The following is a 20,309-nucleotide window of genomic DNA, read 5'->3' as shown; positions in this document are numbered from 1 at the left end:
CACTGCTGCAGAAATTTTTTTGGTACCCTTCCCCAGATCTGGACCTCGGTTATGATATTTGTGCATCTGTAACTTTCTCACTCATCATTATTGACGATTCAGTCAGGACTATCTGTAATCATGGTAGCATCCACATTAATAATGTAGAATTGTTTAGAAACATATTCTATTCTCATTTACAAAAAAAGTGACTCCAGAATGACAATAGATTATTTACCATTAATTTCTATTGGGCACAAAATAATCTGAAACACAACCAAAACAAACAGCAAATACATCGAGCAGGTTTGTAGAGTCGCAAGCTTGATGTAATCATTGCGTGCTAGGAATATGGGACCAAATACTAAAACTTTAATACACATATACTGTAAGTGCATACTGTTCAACCTCTCTTTCGTATCGTCTGAGATTCCCAAAGATTGGAAAGCTGCCGCGGTCATCCCCCTCTTCAAAAGGGGGAGACACTCTAGACCCAAACTGCTACAGACCTATATCTATCCTACCCTGCATTTCTAAGGTCTTCGAAAGCCAAGTTAACAAACAGATTACTGACCATTTTGAATCACATCGTACCTTCTCCGCAATGCATTCTGGTTTCCGAGCTGGTCATGGATGCACCTCAGCCACGCTCAAGGTCCTTAACGATATCATAACTGCCATCGATAAGAGACATTACTCTGCAGCTGTATTCATCGACCTGGCCAAGGCTTTCGACTCTGTCAATCACCACATTCTTATTGGCAGACTCAACAGCCTTGGTTTCTCAAATGATTGCCTCGCCTGGTTCACCAACTACTTCACCAACTACTTCTCTGATAGAGTTCAGTGTGTCAAATCGGAGGGCCTGTTGTCCGGACCTCTGGCAGTCTCTATGGGGTCGGGCCGACTCTCTTCTCTGTATACATAAAGGATGTCGCTCTTGCTGCTGGTGATTCTCTGATCCACCTCTACGCAGATGACACCATTCTGTATACTTCTGGCCCTTCTTTGGACACTGTGTTAACTAACCTCCAGACAAGCTTAATTTCCATACAACTCTCCTTCCGAAGCCTCCAACTGCTCTTAAAAGCAAATAAAACTAAATGCATGCTATTCAACCGATCATTGCCCGCACCTGCCCGCCCATCCAGCAACACTACTCTGGACGGCTGTGACTTAGAATACGTGGATTACTACAAATACCTAGGTGTCTGGCTAGACTGTAAACTCTCCTTCCAGACTCACATTAAGCATCTCCAATCAAAAATTTAATATAGAATCGGCTTCCTATTTTGCAACTAAGCTTCCTTCACTCATGCTGCCAAACATACCCTCGTAAAACTGACCATCCTACCGATCCTTGACTTCGGCGATGTCATCTATAAAATAGCCTCCAACACTCTACTCAGTAAACTGGATGTAGTCTATCACAGTGCCATCCGTTTTGCCACCAAAGCCCCATATACTACCCACCACTGCGACCTGTATGCTCTCGTTGGATGGCCCTCACTTCATACTCGTCGCCAAACCCACTGGCTACAGGTTATCGACAAGTCTCTGCTAGGTAAAGCCCCGCCCTATCTCAGCTCGCTGGTCACCATAGCAGCATCCACTCGTAGGGTTTGGGGCTTTACCTGCCACGCGCTCCAGCAGGTATATCTCACTGGTCACCCCCAAAGCCAATTCTTCCTTTGGTCGCCTTTCCTTCCAGTTCTCTGCTGCCACTGACTGGAACGAACTGCAAAAACCACTGAAGCTGGAGATTCCCATCTCCCTCACTAGCTTTAAGAACCAGCTGTCAGAGCAGCTCACAGATCACTGCACCTGTTCATAGCCCATCTGTATACAGCCCATCTATCTACCTCATCCCCATACTGTATGTATTTATTTTGCTCCTTTTGCATCACAGTATCTCTACTTGCACATCTACCATTCCAGTGTTTAATTGCCATATTGTAATTACTTCACCACCATGGCCTATTTATTGCCTTAACTCCCTTATTTGACCTAATATGCACTAACTGTATTTAGACTTTGTTTTCTTTTTTTCTACTGTATTATTGACTGTATGTTTTGTTCATTCCATGTGTAACTCTGTGTTGTTGTACAGTGGGGCAAAAAAGTATTTAGTCAGCCACCAATTGTGCAAGTTCTCCCACTTAAAAAGATGAGAGAGGCCTGTAATTTTCATCATAGGTACACTTCAACTATGACAGACAAAATGAGAAAACAAATCCAGAAAATCACATTGTAGGATTTTTAATGAATTTATTTGCAAATTATGGTGGAAAATAAGTATTTGGTCAATAGCAAAAGTTTCTCAATAGGTTTTCACACACTGTTGCTGGTATTTTGACTTTCAACTCCCTCCAAAGATTTTCTATGGGGTTGAGATCTGGAGACTGGCAAGCCACTCCAGGACCTTGAAATGCTTCTTACGAAGCCACTCCTTCGTTGCCCGTGTGGTGTGTTTGGGATCATTGTCATCATCTTCAATGCCCTTGCTGATGGAAGGAGGTTCTCACTCAAAATCTCACGATACATGGCCCCATTCATTCTTTCCTTTACACGGATGAGAGTCCTGGTCCCTTTGCAGAAAAACAGCCCCAAAGCATGATGTTTCCACCCCCATGCTTCACAGTAGGTATGGTGTTCTTTGGATGCAACTCAGCATTCTTTGTCCTCCAAACACGACGATTTGAGTTTTTACCAAAAAGTTATATTTTGGTTTCATCTGACCATATGACATTCTCCCAATCTTCTTCTGGATCATCCAAATGCTCTCTAGCAAACTTCAGACGAGCCTGGACATGTACTGTCTTAAGCAGGGGGACACGTCTGGCACTGCAGAATTTGAGTCCCTGGCGGCATAGTGTGTTACTGATGGCAGGCTTTGTTACTTTGGTCCCAGCTCTCTGCAGGTCATTCACTAGGTCCCCCTGTGTGGTTCTGGGATTTTTGCTCACCGTTCTTGTGATCATTTTGACCCCACGGGGTGAGATCTTGCGTGGAGCCCCAGATCGAGGGAGATTATCAGTGGTCTTGTATGTCTTCCAATTCCTAATAATTGCTCCCACAGTTGATTTCTTCAAACCAAGCTGCTTACCTATTGCAGATTCAGTCTTACCAGCCTGGTGCATGTCTACAATTTTGTTTCTGGTGTCCTTTGACAGCTCTTTGGTCTTGGCCATAGTGGAGTTTGGAGTGTGACTGTTTGAGGTTGTGGACAGGTGTCTTTTATACTGATAACAAGTTCAATCAGGTGCCATTAATACAGGTAACGAGTGGAGGACAGAGGAGCCTCTTAAAGAAGAAGTTACAAGTCTGTGAGAGCCAGAAATCTTGCGTGTTTGTAGGGTGACCAAATACTTATTTTTCACCATAATTTGCACCATTATCTTGGCCAGGTCGGAGTTTCAAATGAGAACTTGTTCTCAACTAGCTTACCTGGTTAAATAATTAATTTTTTAAAAGTATATTTGTCCCAATCATTTTGGTCCCCTAAAATGGGGGGACTATGTACAAAATGTGCTGTAATTTCTAAACAGTTCACCCGATATGGATGAAAATACCCACAAATTATAGCTGACTGTCTGCATTTTAACCTCATAGTCATTGTATAGTTTCAAATCCAAAGTGCTGGAGTACAGAGCCAAAACAACAACAAAAATTGCCAATTCGTCACAATATTTTGGACTGAGCATTCCACTCAATGCATCGTCAATGAGCGCTGATGAAGATGCATTACAGTGGCTTGGAAATACGATGACATTCAAAAGGAGGCAAATAACTAGTAGAAAAACAAAAGAATGGGGATGGATTTTTGCTAGCTAACGTTGGCATTGCTAGCTATTTTGATGAACTTTGTTAGTTAATGACAACATTGCCAACTGTCTAAAGTAAATTTGATGGTAAAGTAGTTTCCTATTGAATATTTGACTACTTTAGCAATGTCATCGTATTTCCAGGCAATAGTGTAATTTAGACGAAACAGTAATTAAACCTAGACATTCTGGACGGAGGCTATCACCACTTTCGGGCACCACTATGGCGCCGCCGGTGAAAGGCGGCTTGAGAACGTTCATAACAATGGCATGACGCGACCGAGTGACGGAGGTGAAACCTATGAATACTTTTGTAGCTCACTGTATGTCTCTGGCTAACATCATTTGAATGAACATTCTACATTACCATGGAAATTATTGCATCGTGTTCCCATGAGATTACCAGTCAAATTGCCAGGGATAGACATTCCAAGACCGGTCTATTCATTCTATTTCTATGGTCACACACACCACCGGCCTCTGTCCATCCCCCGCCTTGCTTAGTGTGCAGGCTGCGCAGCAAACAAGTATCCAAGTTTAAACAAAGTTTAAATAAAACATGTCAACTATCCATATATCCTAAATTATCATGATATTATTCAAATGGTACAATTATTTCAAATGCCCATGGCTCTATCTCCCACACACACTGTTGCTTGGCTGTGCTTAAACACAGAGGGGCAGACGGTGTAGAATTATCACGAGTGGGAAGGTGGTGAGAGGAGAGGAGACGACACCCAGGGGAGCGTGGGTAAATCAGGTCAATAACAAGGCCGAAACTCCCTCCTCTCCAGTAAAGCTATCTGATCATCCTTTAACAGACTCCCTCCCTCCATCATGGAGTCGTACTAACCACACACTCCCATGGCTCTGGGGATCCAGATTTACGAGCTCGTCAAAGCCAAATTGGGGGCGTCTCGGGCAGACAAAGTGGGACAGATTGGTACGGCTTTATTAGGGCACTTTGAAATGCATTTTGGGTAGAGAGAGTCCGTCCAGCACAAATCACATACAGATGTAGGATCCTGCCATAGCAGGAAAATAATCCTGCATCAACAGGAAATGTGAATTATTATGTGGATTATAATTGACATTTTTGTAGGGAAAAATCTAGTCTGGAATTTCAGAAGCCTCAAATACATTACACGTTTTCAAATTCCTGCAAACTTTCCTGCAACAAATAAAATGTTATTTGTCACATGCGCCTGCATTGTTGGTTAAGGGCTTGTAACGTAAGCATTTGACAGTGAAATGCTTACTTACATGCCCTTAACCAACAATGCAGTTTTAAGAAAATATTTAATAAATAAACTAAAGTAAAAAAATATATATACTTGCAAAGTAGAATAAAGGTTAAATAAAAAAATATAGTAAATCATACACTATAGGCTAGACTAAGTGCTGCAACTGCTTAAGGCCTAATAAAGAGGCCATCAATCCATCCGTAAAACAAGCCAGGGTTGGCAATACCATTTATAGTCTCTGACTAAACACGCTATACAAAATATCCTTCATGTCATCCACAAAACAAATCAAACATGGAAAGACCGGCGGGGCGACACACTTGACTGCAATCAAATGCCGAATGCCACTATTTCCCTGTCCTCCCGGGACATTTGTTTTTTTCCAGTGAAATGCTCAATACACCAAGGTGGGCGGAGACAGCATCAAGCAGAGTGTGTTACACAATTTATCAAGGGCACCACGCACACACACACACTGACCTCAGGCAAGCACTGGGGACACTGGGCCGAGACACTGGGCCAATGGGTTTTTCGGATTAATCAATCCAGCGCTCGGGTGAACAACACCATCACCACATGCTCAAGGCAGCAGCCAGTGGCTTGCTCCAAAACCCTCTCTAGACGAACATCCTCTATACATGTTCATTATGTTCCCATCATTTGGTTCATGTATTGTGCGGAATTGAGGTTAAAATAGAATAGACTCTTTGTCATGTTGATCGATACAAATATTGATGGAAATCATTGGAATTTGTTAGCAATTTGCGTTGCCTCCATGGACAGATTGTCAGCCACTAACTGAAACAAATAAACCTTTAGAAATTAATGCTTGTATCTTACAGTCAGGTCTGTTAATTATAACATACTGTATTATACATGAATAGACATGTCAAAGGATAGAAAGAAAAGGGGCGATTCTATGAGGAAATAGAGAGAATGGCAAGTGAAGGTCATATCAGAGGAAAGCAGTGCACCTTGGCTGGGAGCCAAACCTTGGTTGCCATGGCGAGAGCCCCCTGTCTACCCATATCCTTCCACACTGTCGAGGAGATGCATTGCTGTCAGGTCAGTGGATTGTTTTGAGTGTAAAACGCCCGGCACTATTTTCTCTTCTTGTTGTTAGTGCAGTGAATCCAAGTGTGAATTTTATACTCAAATAGCCTGCAACGTTTTGTTCTGGTGAGAATCAATTACATTACCAACTCAAGGATACACAGACCAGGATTTATGAATAAAATATAAGCCGGTATTAATTTATTTTGCATTGTATCTCAAATATAAAAACACTATTCATGTATAAGTGTTAGTGAATTCAAAAGGACACGTGCCTGAATGCGTTTCATTCTTTAACAGTATGAAGTTGTTACGAGGTTGTTGAGGCAGTGGGAAATTGCAGTAAGAGAATACTCAAACGGTTACTGAGCATAGTTGACAGCACAGTGGTAAACAAAGAGCATCAAAGAACACAAGATGTGAACACGGATGAGCTCCGAGAGACAGAAGGGAAAAATCCTTCAGTATAATCAAGAGATATTTCATCATCAAAGTCTTCCACAACAGCAGAGGGTGCAGGTACAGCATCTCCCTAAGCGAAGCCAAAGTCACTGATACAAGGAGTGACAAGAGAAACATGTTTCCCTTTGATTTTGTCTGGAAGAGTGACTATTTTGGGAGGTAGCTACTGTAGGTGTTTTGCAGGTGCCATGCATTTGTAAAATGTACCATAAGTAACAGAACACTTCACATGCTATTTTAATAATGCCTACATCAGATGAATTAGGATCAGGTTAAGTACTGCTGAGGCGTGTGGATAGAGGTGGGATCAGTTCTGGCCCAGTCGGCAGATGGTAGGCTAGGCTAATGCTAGCCTATAGTCTCACTGATAAATCCACAGTCGCTCAGACACATGTAACAACAGCAATTAAAGGGGCAATGTGCATTGCAACATCCATTTTTGGACTTATAAAATTAATGATATGTACCCATTGATTCTTAAAGAATATACCTTATAAATGCCTCATGAGTGTGGCTCAACTGGCGTATCCCATCAGAACCCCAAAATATAAGCTTGTTTTACTCCAAATGTTTATAAACAAATGTAAAAACTATCATTTTGATATCGTGGAGGGTCAGTCCTTGCCTCCATAGTTCCGTCTATGGAATTTGAGAATGGATGCATTTCTCCAGCCCCATCCCTCAGATTTTTACGGAACCAGTGGCGGTGAGTACGCTTTGTTATTGTTTTAACTGCGGATTGCAGCTTTAATTCCCTGGCTCCCAATACACAGGGGACTCTCTCATGTCTCCCTCTCTCTCTCTCTCGCCATTCCCAGCCCTGACAGACACCGATGTGGATGGATGAGCTTCCATTTATGAAATACTCATTAAAAATAAATGGGGAAGCTCATGAATCATTCATAAAGTATGTATTTGTGTTGGATAGTAGTATTTAATCCCCTTTAGGTTGGTTCAGATTGGGACTATTTCCCCTTCCTGAGGATAAGGCTCTGATTGTGGTATGGATGCATGCTTGTGAGTTCAACTGACTGCACAGTCCACACTAGGGAGTGTCTAGTGGAGCAGATATGGACCACTGATTGCGGGATGTAGTGCAGTCAGTCAGTGGCGAGGGCAGAGTTGATAGCCGTAAACGTGAGGGTGGATTCAGTGGATCCAGAGTTCTATCTGCTTCTATCCGCGGGGAGGAGAAGAGAGCCAGAGCGGAACGGCTTTGACGGGGCGGAAATGAGGAACGACGGAGCAGAAACGAGGAACGACGGAGCAAAAGGCAGTGTGAAATGAGACGCGGCGGGAGAGAGTCAGGGTGCAAGGAGGGATGAAGGGGCGGTAGGGAGAAAGGCCACATTGTGTACTAGAACCAAGTATGGAGAAGGGCACCTCAAATGTAATATATGGGATCCCTCACTCTTTTATGTGTAGGGTGCAGACAATGACAGGGTATTGTGGTTGTCTGGGGAAGGAGGCTCATAGGGGGAGGGGAAGAGAGCTTGAGGTACTGCCACCCCTGGCATGGTGGGGCCTGTTGGCATAAGCCACAGTGGTGTGCCAGCTGCTGATAAGGGGATTGCTTGGCACAGATGATGAGCTGTGTGTGTAGGGGGCAGGGTGGAAAATAGAGTCAAATACACTAACGTTAGAGGTCTATTTTGCTTATTTGTGGAGGGTGGTGAATGGGAGTGTGTGTGGTCCTGGGTGCTTCTTCTTTTTGACTGAGCGAGCCCTATACCATTCCTTCAACCCCAAAACCTCTCTTTGGGTCGAACATCTGGAATTCATCTCTGGTCTTTCTGCTTGGTTATCAAAGTGGCGACATCCTTTGAGATAGTCCTAAGAGCGAAAAGGAACACACGTCGAGCTCGTCTGCCGGGCAGCCCAACCGGGGCCCTGCAGATCAATACAGAGGCCAAACAATCAATCCTGCAACGAAGCAATTTGGTTGCTTTAACCCTTTGGTGTCTGCGGGCAGTCATATTGCAGCCCAGTCTTTGGAGAGAGCTGCCCGAATGAAAGGTGTTGTGAACGTGAAGGAAACGTAGTTGTACTCCTAGCAATTTGAGTAGCAATAACATGCGCGGTAAATGTATAGCACGTCAATCTTCATTCTGTCACCAATCGTATGAATGGCTCCCAGGTGATTGAATAAAATAGGGGCTCAAATCCCAAACAAGAAGAAGGAAACAGAGCAGTCAGATGCTGACAAATGGACGTTTTGATCTCTGTATCTGTCAGTCAGAGGGGGCATTACCTTTTGAGAAGGTCAGCTAGATTTGACAGCAAAATGACAGGGCCACATTCAACACTACACTCTTAAAAAAAACTATTTCCTCCATCTATTCCCATCTATACAGAAGTATTATGTGTAATGGCATTCTTACCAGAGGTGTCTGAAAGTCAGTGGCTCATTCTCGTGCACAACACAATCACATGACATTCTTTACCAGCCAATCAAGGGAGGAAGATGTAAAAAAAATTATAATAATTAAAGTCAATATCCATATCCCAATTATATAGCATAGAGAACATTAAATGGAGAATCGGTCGTAATGGAGCAATAACATGGGATTACATTCTGGTCTGTATCAATGTCGTAAAACTGTCTTTAATGATAGAAGGTGCACACATATACGAAATAGATTTTCCTTATGGCTCCAGCATATTCACACTGTTACATAGCTAATGGTTTATATTAAGATTAATATCTGGTTTTCCATCCTCTGAATGCTCCCATAGCACCTCAGGAGCTGTGGTATATTTGTAATATATTCCAACTATTATAAGGGGTCAATAATAAGGGTTGAATGGCTTTAGGGTTATGTGAACATTATATTCTCAGTCCCAGAGATTGTTTGTTCTTTTACTGTGCAGGAATGCCGGCGGCTTCCCAGAAGTCTGCAGTGCGGATGTGTGGACCTCTGCTCTTTTTTTCTCCTCCAGCACATTTACTGAGCTGGGGTTGTACGGGCTGATAGAAGAGAAAGAGAGAGAAAGAGAAAGAGAAAGAGAAAGAGAGAGAGAGAGAGAGAGAGAGAGAGAGAGAGAGAGAGAGAGAGAGAGAGAGAGAGAGAGAGAGAGCTAACGCTATAATAATTTTAGGCCCAGAAAATATCTCGGCGCATAGTGGCATATCAAGCCTCGAGAGTTGGCTATTCATATGAAAAGTACAGAGAGTGAATTTAAATGAGAACACAATGAGTGTTGAAGAAACAAGATAATGAGGTTACTGGAGAATGGGTAGCTTTGACTAGTAATCCATCTCCCTGATAGAATGATGTTAGTGACCGTAGTGGCTTTTCATTTCTCATTGTCAATAGGATATTGAATATAATACGTGTACACTATTGAATTTAACAGATTTACCCGGAGACGTCACACCTACACAATGTTACCACTCGACATAGGGCCGTTGCCATGGAGACCAGGCCAAGGGCCAAAGGTGACAACATTGAAACTGACCTTCTGAAGGAAGAGGACTATTCTCCCAACCATTTCGTCCCTCTGCTCCTCAAGGCAGAAGAGGGTGCGCGGCGTGCGGACGAACACCTTGGTCTTGCCGTAGGCCACGTCGTGCTCAAAGCCGCAGCCTTGCACCAGCCTCTTCACTGCCTCTTTGTCCGACGGAAGGTCGTGATTGGGCCACGTGAACTCCGAGATCATCTTGTACCTGAGGGGGCGGAATGGAGGCAGAGAGGGTCCAATATTAGCGGGCCTCAATACGCTTTAGCACCATCGCTAACCAGAGTGGTTCTGATAGTTCAGAGCATGGTGCGTGCAATGCAGTAATTGGGTTTATTGCTGCATGGGCCCAAACACACTGCAAACGGTGTGTTAACTGTTCGTCACATTGGACTAAATGACTGACTTCAATTCCCAAATTGTGTCTGCATCACTCTTCTTCTTTCACAAAACATGCACTTTGTTGAAGTGATTGGTTCTTTGACAGTGACTCACAGAAAAAATGCCCCGCAAAATACATGCGAAAACAGAACGATTGGCAACATTACAGGACACCGTGACAAGATATTATTGGACGGCCAAGAGGGGTCAAAACACTGCTAACACAAAACACTGCGATTCCTACATTAGTTATTCACTGGCATTTTACTGCCAACGCATGATGTAATACACAGTCCAAATTCATCAGTGAAGGAAATGAGGGACAGAGTTAGAGGAGAAGTGTGTTATGCAAAACTATCACCGCTAACTACCACAGATACTACCTCATCTAACTTGACCGAGGAAGGGCAGGGCAGTGGGGAGCGAGACAGCTGTGAATGTATTAGGGGCAAGAGTTTTTTTTTAAAAGGGTGTATTTGCGCGTGTATTTCCATTTGTTCGGGACCATTTGGAGCTTGTGTGTGAGTGCAGTTTGAACTAAATCCTAATTTAACTGCCAAGAGTCCAAAATAAATCCTATTAAAAATCCTCCTTTTGCATACAATATGAACGTGCCTCTGTTTCCCAGATGTTTAATATCACACTTTTAGAAGAAATATCGTGCTATATTTTGTCCTAATTTATTATGTAAAACAAGTGTGTGAGTGCACACGTTTGTATGATTGAGAGACAGAATCTCATTTAGTTGTCTACGGTGTCGTCTAGTCTGATGCGAGAGACTTGCAGCATCGTAAGTGACAACACTGCTGTCACATAGCGCCCACTCACAAGCCGATGTGATGATGCTAAGGCCCTCCTCTCCTCTGCAAAGCTCTCTATGATTTAGTCCAGTACTGACTGGATTCTGCTTTACCAAACTCAAGGCCAGCCCCGGTCTATTCATTTAGTCACCATTTGGTGTTATTAAGAGTACTGGATGTACACTACCGTTCAAAAGTTTGGGGTCACTTAGAAATGTCCTTGTTTTTGAAAGAAAAACACATTTTTCGTCTATTAAAATAACATCAAATTGATCAGAAATACAGTGTAGACATTGTTAATGTTGTAAATGATTATTGTAGCTGGAAACGACAGATTTTTAATGGAATATCTGCATAGGCGTACAGAGGCCCATCATCAGCAACCATCACTCCTGTGTTCCAATGGCACGTTGTGTTAGCTAATCCAGGTTTATCATTTTAAAAGGCTAATTGATCATGAGAAACATATGCCTCACAAGTCCTCAACTGGCAGCTTCAATAAATAGTCAACAGATAGTCAACGTCAACAGTGAAGAGGTGACAGGATGCTGGCCTTCTAGGTAGAGTTGCAAAGAAAAAGCCATATCACAGACTGGCCAATAAAACGAAAAGATTAAGATGGGCAAAAGAACACAGACACTGGACAGAGGAACTCTTTCTAGAAGGCAAATGCTGATGCTCCAGATACTCAACTAGTCTAAAGAAGGCCAGGTTTATTGCTTCTTTAAATCAGGACAACAGTTTTCAGCTGCCCTAACATAATTGCAAAAGGGTTTTCTAATGATCAATTTGCCTTTTAAAATTATACACTTGGATTAGCTAACACAACGTGCCATTGGAACACAGGAGTGAAGGTTGCTGATAATGGGTCTCTGTACGCCTATGTAGATAATCCATAAAAATAAAATAAAAATCAGCCGTTTCCAGCTACAATAGTCATTTACAACATTAACAATGTCTACACTGTATTTCTGATCAATTTGATGTTATTTTAAAAATGGACATGTTTTTCTTTCAAAAACAAGACATTTCTAAGTGACCCTAATCTTTTGAACGGTAGTGTACGTAAAAGAATGTCATCGTATAATGGTAGAGAAAAAAAAGAATGAAGGAATGTTCAGTAGGTGAGCGGATCGAAAACAGAGGCAGGAAGTAGTGACACCGACACATTGAAAGCGTAAAATGAATCAGAAGTGATCATTGTGAGGTTCATATTGTTGATGAATACTGTCTCAATACGACAGAGCATGTTTCCCCCCCACTAAAGTGCATTCGATGGAAGAGACGTCGTTAAAAACACACCCACTCTGTTGCAGGGCTGTTTTCCTAGTGAAGGGCAGGGCACAGGAACATTGTGTTGGAGGGGGCTCGTATTCACAAAGAGGGAATTGTTTAAGAAAATCTTCAAATTAAATCCCACTGCGAGATTATAAGCAGTTTTAATGCATTTTTGTAACTTTGCACAATGATTTTGCTCTGGGAAAATGTCCCTGTCAGACTAGGAATGCTGCTATCGGATGGGGATCAGGCCTTTTATATCATAATGAATAAGACTATACGGAAAGGAGGGAGTTGACCCTAAATCACCACTACTCGGGACCTGATTCTCCTTCTACCTGGAGATGAGGTTTTAACGCTCGTACCTCTGGAGGAAGCGGGGGTACTCCTGGCGGTTGGCGAATCCGGCGCGGCGCACACGAACGTTCTCCAGTAGGCCCAGGTACTCGACCTGGTGGCGACAACGCTCGTACTCGAACAGCAGGGGCGACTTGACGTCGTTGGGCTTGATGCATCGCACATAGTAGGGCTCCTGTACACACAAACCACCAGGGGGACCACAGTGAGGAGACACAGCGAGGAGACACAGCGAGGAGACACAGCGAGGAGACACAGCAAGGAGACACAGCAAGGAGACACAGCAAGGAGACACAGCAAGGAGACACAGCCCCCCCCCCCCCACGTCTCCTATCCTCTATCGGCACGGATGTGGAACAACTGGACAGGTGAAAGCTAATTCCTATAGGATATCCAACATGTTTTTTTTTTAAATACTTTATTATTATTTTATTTTTTTACATCCTGTGAATTTAAAAAAACTTTTTTTTACATCCTGTGAGTTTACATGTGTAATTTCGGAGGAGAGGAGATGAGGAAAGAAAACCCCCTTTAGACTGTTGAGATGCACTCGCTCTGTCAAATCAGTAGTACATGTTCTCAAAAAAAATTTAATGTTATTGTTGTCCAATGAAATTATTATTATTATTTACCTTTATTTAACCAGGTAGGCAAGTTGAGAACAAGTTCTCATTTACAATTGCGACCTGGCCAAGATAAAGCAAAGCAGTTCGACAGATACAACAACACAGAGTTGCACATGGAGTAAAACAAACATACAGTCAATAATAAAGTATAAACAAGTCTATATACAATGTGAGCAAATGAGGTGAGAAGGGAGGTAAAGGCAAAAAAGGCATTGGTGGCAAGGTAAATACAATATAGCAAGTAAAACACTGGAATGGTAGTTTTGCAATGGAAGAATGTGCAAAGTAGAAATAAAAATAATGGGGTGCAAAGGAGCAAAATAAATAAATAAATTAAATACAGTTGGGAAAGAGGTAGTTGATAGGGCTAAATTATATGTGGGCTATGTACAGGTGCAGTAATCTGTGAGCTGCTCTGACAGTTGGTGCTTAAAGCTAGTGAGGGAGATAAGTGTTTCCAGTTTCAGAGATTTTTGTAGTTCGTTCCAGTCATTGGCAGCAGAGAACTGGAAAGAGAGGCGGCCAAAGAAAGAATTGGTTTTGGGGGTGACTAGAGAGATATACCTGCTGGAGCGTGTGCTACAGGTGGGAGATGCTATGGTGACCAGCGAGCTGAGATAAGGGGGGACTTTACCTAGCAGGGTCTTGTAGATGACACGGAGCCAGTGGGTTTGGCGACGAGTATGAAGCAAGGGCCAGCCAACGAGAGCGTACAGGTCGCAATGGTGGGTAGTATATGGGGCTTTGGTGACAAAACGGATTGCACTGTGATAGACTGCATCCAATTTGTTGAGTAGGGTATTGGAGGCTATTTTGTAAATTACATCGCCAAAGTCGAGGATTGGTAGGATGGTCAGTTTTACAAGGGTATGTTTGGCAGCATGAGTGAAGGATGCTTTGTTGCGAAATAGGAAGCCAATTCTAGATTTAACTTTGGATTGGAGATGTTTGATATGGGTCTGGAAGGAGAGTTTACAGTCTAACCAGACACCTAAGTATTTGTAGTTGTCCACGTATTCTAAGTCAGAGCCGTCCAGAGTAGTGATGTTGGACAGGCGGGTAGGTGCAGGTAGCGATCGGTTGAAGAGCATGCATTTAGTTTTACTTGTATTTAAGAGCAATTGGAGGCCACGGAAGGAGAGTTGTATGGCATTGAAGCTTGCCTGGAGGGTTGTTAACACAGTGTCCAAAGAAGGGCCGGAAGTATACAGAATGGTGTCGTCTGCGTAGAGGTGGATCAGAGACTCACCAGCAGCAAGAGCGACCTCATTGATGTATACAGAGAAGAGAGTCGGTCCAAGAATTGAACCCTGTGGCACCCCCATAGAGACTGCCAGAGGTCCGGACAACAGACCCTCCGATTTGACACACTGAACTCTATCAGAGAAGTAGTTGGTGAACCAGGCGAGGCAATCATTTGAGAAACCAAGGCTGTTGAGTCTGCCGATGAGGATGTGGTGATTGACAGAGTCGAAAGCCTTGGCCAGATCAATGAATACGGCTGCACAGTAATGTTTCTTATCGATGGCGGTTAAGATATCGTTTAGGACCTTGAGCGTGGCTGAGGTGCACCCATGACCAGCTCTGAAACCAGATTGCATAGCAGAGAAGGTATGGTGAGATTCAAAATGGTCGGTAATCTGTTTGTTGACTTGGCTTTCGAAGACCTTAGAAAGGCATGGTAGGATAGATATAGGTCTGTAGCAGTTTGGGTCAAGAGTGTCCCCCCCTTTGAAGAGGGGGATGACCGCAGCTGCTTTCCAATCTTTGGGAATCTCAGACGACACGAAAGAGAGGTTGAACAGGCTAGTAATAGGGGTGGCAACAATTTCGGCAGATAATTTTAGAAAGAAAGGGTCCAGATTGTCTAGCCCGGCTGATTTGTAGGGGTCCAGATTTTGCAGCTCTTTCAGAACATCAGCTGAATGGATTTGTGAGAAGGAGAAATGGGGAAGGCTTGGGCGAGTTGCTGTTGGGGGTGCAGTGCTGTTGACAGGGGTAGGAGTAGCCAGGTGGAAAGCATGGCCAGCAGTAGAAAAATGCTTATTGAAATTTTCAATTATGGTGGATTTATCAGTGGTGACAGTGTTTCCTATCTTCAGTGCAGTGGGCAGCTGGGAGGAGGTGTTCTTATTCTCCATGGACTTTACAGTGTCCCAGAACTTTTTTGAGTTAGTGTTGCAAGAAGCAAATTTCTGCTTGAAAAAGCTAGCCTTGGCTTTTCTAACTGCCTGTAAAGTCCCCTGCAAACTACACTGAACAAAAATATAAATGCAACATGTACAGTGTTGGTCCCATATTTCATGAGAAAACTTCACTATAATGGTTTCTAGCTTCCCTGAACAGCTGCATATCACGGGGGCTGTTCGATGCTAATGCAGAACGCCATAGGATGTTTTTGTGTTGGTTAAGGGCAGTCAGGTCTGGGGAGAACCAAGGGCTATATCTGTTCCTGGTTCTAAATTTCTTGAATGGGGCATGTTTATTTAAGATGGTTAGGAAGGCATTTAAAAAAAATATCCAGGCATCCTCTACTGACGGGATGAGGTCAATATCCTTCCAGGATACCCCGGCCAGGTCGATTAGAAAGGCCTGCTCGCTGAAGTGTTTCAGGGAGCGTTTTACAGTGATGAGAGGTGGTCGTTTGACCGCTGACCCATTACGGATGCAGGCAATGAGGCAGTGATCGCTGAGATCTTGGTTGAAGACAGCAGAGGTGTATTTAGAGGGGAAGTTGGTTAGGATGATATCTATGAGGGTGCCCATGTTTAAGGCTTTTATTTTTCAAATAGTTGCCAGGAGGTGGCCACACCCCTCACCTTGCATGCCAGGTTCTCCACCAATGCGATCATGGAGTTCTTAAAGAGGGTGGCGGCCGTTAGGGGTCGTTTGGTGACCTCAGTGATACTCAGCTTGCCCTCCGGCCACATCATCTTCAGCACTGGGTTGGAACTACGGAGAGAGAGGAAGAGGGGAAGAGGAAAAGAGAGGGAGAATGAGAGGAGCGGGGGGGAAAAGAGGGGAGGAAAAATTGGTTATCAGTGCATCATAGAAGGCTACAGTGGGGCCATGAGATAGGGAGGAAGGAGGGCGAGAGGAGAGGGGATAGCAGGTGGTTATCAGTGCATCATAGAAGGCTACAGTGGGGCCATGAGATAGGGAGGAAGGAGGGTGAGAGGAGAGGGGATAGCAGGTGTTTATCAGTGCATCATAGAAGGCTACAGTGGGGCCATGAGATAGGGAGGAAGGAGGGCGAGAGGAGAGGGGATAGCAGGTGGTTATCAGTGCATCATAGAAGGCTACAGTGGGGCCATGAGATAGGGAGGAAGGAGGGTGAGAGGAGAGGGGATAGCAGGTGTTTATCAGTGCATCATAGAAGGCTACAGTGGGGCCATGAGATAGGGAGGGAGGAGGGCGAGAGGAAGGAGGGCGAGAGGAGAGGGGATAGCAGGTGTGTGTTGACTCTAACCTGTTGTACAGTAGCCTTTTGAAGTCCTGGAAGAGAGTGTCCTTGTTCTTGTCGATGAAGCCAACCACAGAGTACCTGCGGTAGTACATAAGTACACACACACTTTGATCATCTTTTTCAGACACTAAGACAACATACAGCACCAAAGACGGTGCTTAAAAATGACAACAGCGTCTCCTAAAACCTACTCAGAAATAATTAGAATGGATGAATCAGAGAAGAATTAGAGAACAAATCCTCTGTTTCCAGAAAAACAGTGGTAGTGTGTGAGCCATCAGTAAGACCCAGGAGGAAACTGGCCCGTTAAAGGCTTGACTCCACAGTCTTAGACAGTATCTCAAATGGCACCCTATTCCTTATATAGTGCACCACTTTTCACCAGGACCCATTGACCAGAGCCCTATGGACCCTGGTCAACAGTAGTGCACTATATAGGGAATAGGGTGCCATTTGGAACGCGGTGGGTCTCAAGTTTGAGTACTTTCTGAACCAGTTAGGCTAGGCTGCAGGCAGAGTGGATGTCACAGTCCATGGTATTTATCTCTCATCTCATATTTAAAGACATATAATTGATGTGTATTTTCTTTAATTCATGTAATTCAGGGCTCTGTGAAGGAGACTTTGGTCTCAGTAGGACTCCCTGATAAAACAAAGGTTAAATAAAAAGATATTAACCATGGGGATGTAGCTCGGCGATGCTGGGCTGGACAGACATGCAGGCATTGAGGATGACTTGCATACTGTAGCATACACAGCTGGTGATTTGGTTGATGATAGTGTTTGATGATCTCATGTTTTTGTAATGATGAGGGTGATGGGGTCACCTTGGGGTCATGATAGGGGCTGCACCAAATGCTTGATGTATTATAATAATTGATTATGCTTAGGTTGTATTAATAGAAGGGGAGGGGTTATAAGACCACACTACATTTATAGGGTCCTGGACTACAGATTAGCAATATATATATTCATTATAAGGTTTAATATTGTTCCCCAGTTATTTTCTAGTCTTTGCCTCTTACAAGAAACGGTCTGAGAGCTGTGTGAGTTATTGCAGTCAAAACAGGGTGTCTGAGAAAGCGCCTCAAGGCTAAAAGAGATTCATAGACACAGAATCATGTAGGGGAGTGAAAGAGATAAGAGACAAGTCAGACATACCACTATAAAGCAACTTGGGTAGTGGAAAATTACTGCTGAGCCCTTAGAAAACACTAACTATTGTTCTCTCCTGCAGGTTTGTATAACTGTATATGCATGGGTTTGGTCTCATGAGTAGAAGGTGTTGATGTAGGCAGTTACATCACTATGGGTTGACTGCAAGCATATTAAAAGCAAATTGGACTTTCCCTATTTTGCAGAACTCAGTAGAGACATCAGTTGTATGTGTGATGTTTGATCTCTGACTTCTGTCTACAGCTGTATTTTGATTTTAAAAAACAACTGATTTATTAGTGCACATTTCGTGTGTTCCTTATTTGTTAAGAAAATTACGGAGCCCAGAAAATGGAAACCAACAAGGGTATTTAAAGAACAAAGTGAAGTGTAAGGAAGTCACTTCTGCCATCACAATGACTGATAACAAAAGGGTGGTGCCATACAGTACACCACTGTATACAATAACTTACACGACATCCCCTGCATAGTGCCGGATACGGAAATCTCTGTCAAACTCCAAACTCTTGTCTGTCGGGGAGAGCTGTGGATTGAGAGAGAGAGAGAAATTGAGTAACAAACCTGGGGAAGTAGGGAGGGATACATTCACACAGCCAAGGAGGTGATTTTACTTGACTCTGCCTAGGAATCTAATAGCTCCTATGCAAAGGAGCGAAAACAATGGGGCACTTTAGTCTGTAATATTAAGGGCATCTATTTTCAGATGTGCTATGCTCCATTTTTCTTTACTGGAAAGCATCTTCCCCAGAATTAACCTACTGTATCCCCATTAGAGAGAGAGAAGCTGCCTCACCAGATATAACGTAATGTTTCACCATTAGAGAGAGAGAAGCTGCTTCCCCAGATATAACATACTGTATCCCCATTAGAGAGAGAGAAGCTGCTTCCCCAGATATAACATACTGTATCCCCATTAGAGAGAACCAGCTTCCCCAGATATAACATACTGTTTCGCATTAGAGAGAAGCAGTTTCCCCAGATATAACGTACTGTTTCCCATTAGAGAGAAGCAGCTTCCCCAGATATAACGTACTGTATCCCCATTAGAGAGAGAGAAGCTGCTTCCCCAGATATAACGTAATGTACTGTATCCCCATTAGAGAGAGAGAAGCTGCTTCCCCAGATATAACATACTGTATCCCCATTAGAGAGAGAGAAGCTGCTTCCCCAGATATAACGTACTGTATCCCCATTAGAGAGAGAGAAGCTGCTTCACCAGATATAATGTAATGTATCACCATTAGAGAGAGAGAAGCTGCTTCACCAGATATAACGTAATGTATCACCATTAGAGAGAGAGAAGCTGCTTCCCCAGATACAACGTACTGTTTCCCATTAGAGAGAGAGAAGCTGCTTCCCCAGATATAACGTACTGTATTGTTTCCCATTAGAGAGAGAGAAGCTGCAGAGCCACTGGTGCAGACAACAATGTCGCTAAAACAACAGCACAGTCAGGTGGGACACATGCTATTCTCTCCCACTGAGCTAGAGAGACAGAGAGGGAGAGAGAGAACGAGAGAACGAGAGAGAGAGAGAGAGAGAGAGAGGAGGGGGCAATGTGTGCACGTGAAATATGAATGAGCCGTGTGTGGTGACGCAGGAACTGGATGTGGCCAACTGTATGTAGGCCAGTGGTGGAGTGCAGAGAGGAGAGAAAATGAACATGCAGGGGACTTTAGAGGTCTGCCGCAGTCCTCTGCTACCTGTCCTTTTCCTGTCTGTGGGCATGCGTGTATACCTGACTGTACGTGTGTGTGTGTACCCGTTTGTCTGTGTCTGCATATCCATCCATGTGGCATGGCAACATACAAGGCAAGCGAGCAGCATGATATTAGTGCCACCACTACACTGCCATTCATCAAATATTACACTGACATCAGAGAGAGAGGGGCATCCAGTCTCATTCAAAAACAAGGCAGAAATTAGAGCTAGAAGGACGAGGTTGCAGGATGTATAGTGGGGGGAGTACAATGATACAGAGCCTCCTCTAAGCCATTGGGACAGCCAGTGTTATATAAAAGAGGGACATCCAAGATGTTAGGGACAGAGGAACAGAGAGAAGAGAGTGCCGAAGTGGATGAGTCATCGAGTGGAGAGCACACACACACACACACACACACACACACACACACACACACACACACACACACACACACACACACACACACACACACACACACACACACACACACAGGAAGAAGAGA

The 20,309-nt window shown here is 43.7% G+C and overlaps 1 protein-coding gene across 1 annotated transcript in view; it reads right to left on the bottom strand.

Moving 5' to 3' along the window:
• LOC110499120 (unconventional myosin-Id) overlaps nucleotides 1–20,309 on the bottom strand; it is a 118,728-nt gene that overhangs the window by 47,525 nt on the left and 50,894 nt on the right. Inside the window, exons 12-16 of the mRNA XM_036955947.1 lie at nucleotides 18,558–18,628; nucleotides 16,933–17,007; nucleotides 16,283–16,415; nucleotides 12,846–13,012; nucleotides 10,022–10,229 (exon numbers count right to left, since the gene is read on the bottom strand). Of these exons, the coding sequence (XP_036811842.1) occupies nucleotides 10,022–10,229; nucleotides 12,846–13,012; nucleotides 16,283–16,415; nucleotides 16,933–17,007; nucleotides 18,558–18,628 (654 nt within the window). The remainder of the gene's footprint in view (nucleotides 1–10,021; nucleotides 10,230–12,845; nucleotides 13,013–16,282; nucleotides 16,416–16,932; nucleotides 17,008–18,557; nucleotides 18,629–20,309) is intronic.

This window comes from Oncorhynchus mykiss, chromosome 20 (genome assembly GCF_013265735.2).
Source record: "Oncorhynchus mykiss isolate Arlee chromosome 20, USDA_OmykA_1.1, whole genome shotgun sequence".
Classification (NCBI taxonomy): Eukaryota; Metazoa; Chordata; class Actinopteri; order Salmoniformes; family Salmonidae; genus Oncorhynchus; species Oncorhynchus mykiss.
Note: the sequence above shows the minus strand (reverse complement) of the source record. Positions and strands in the feature narration are given on the sequence as shown.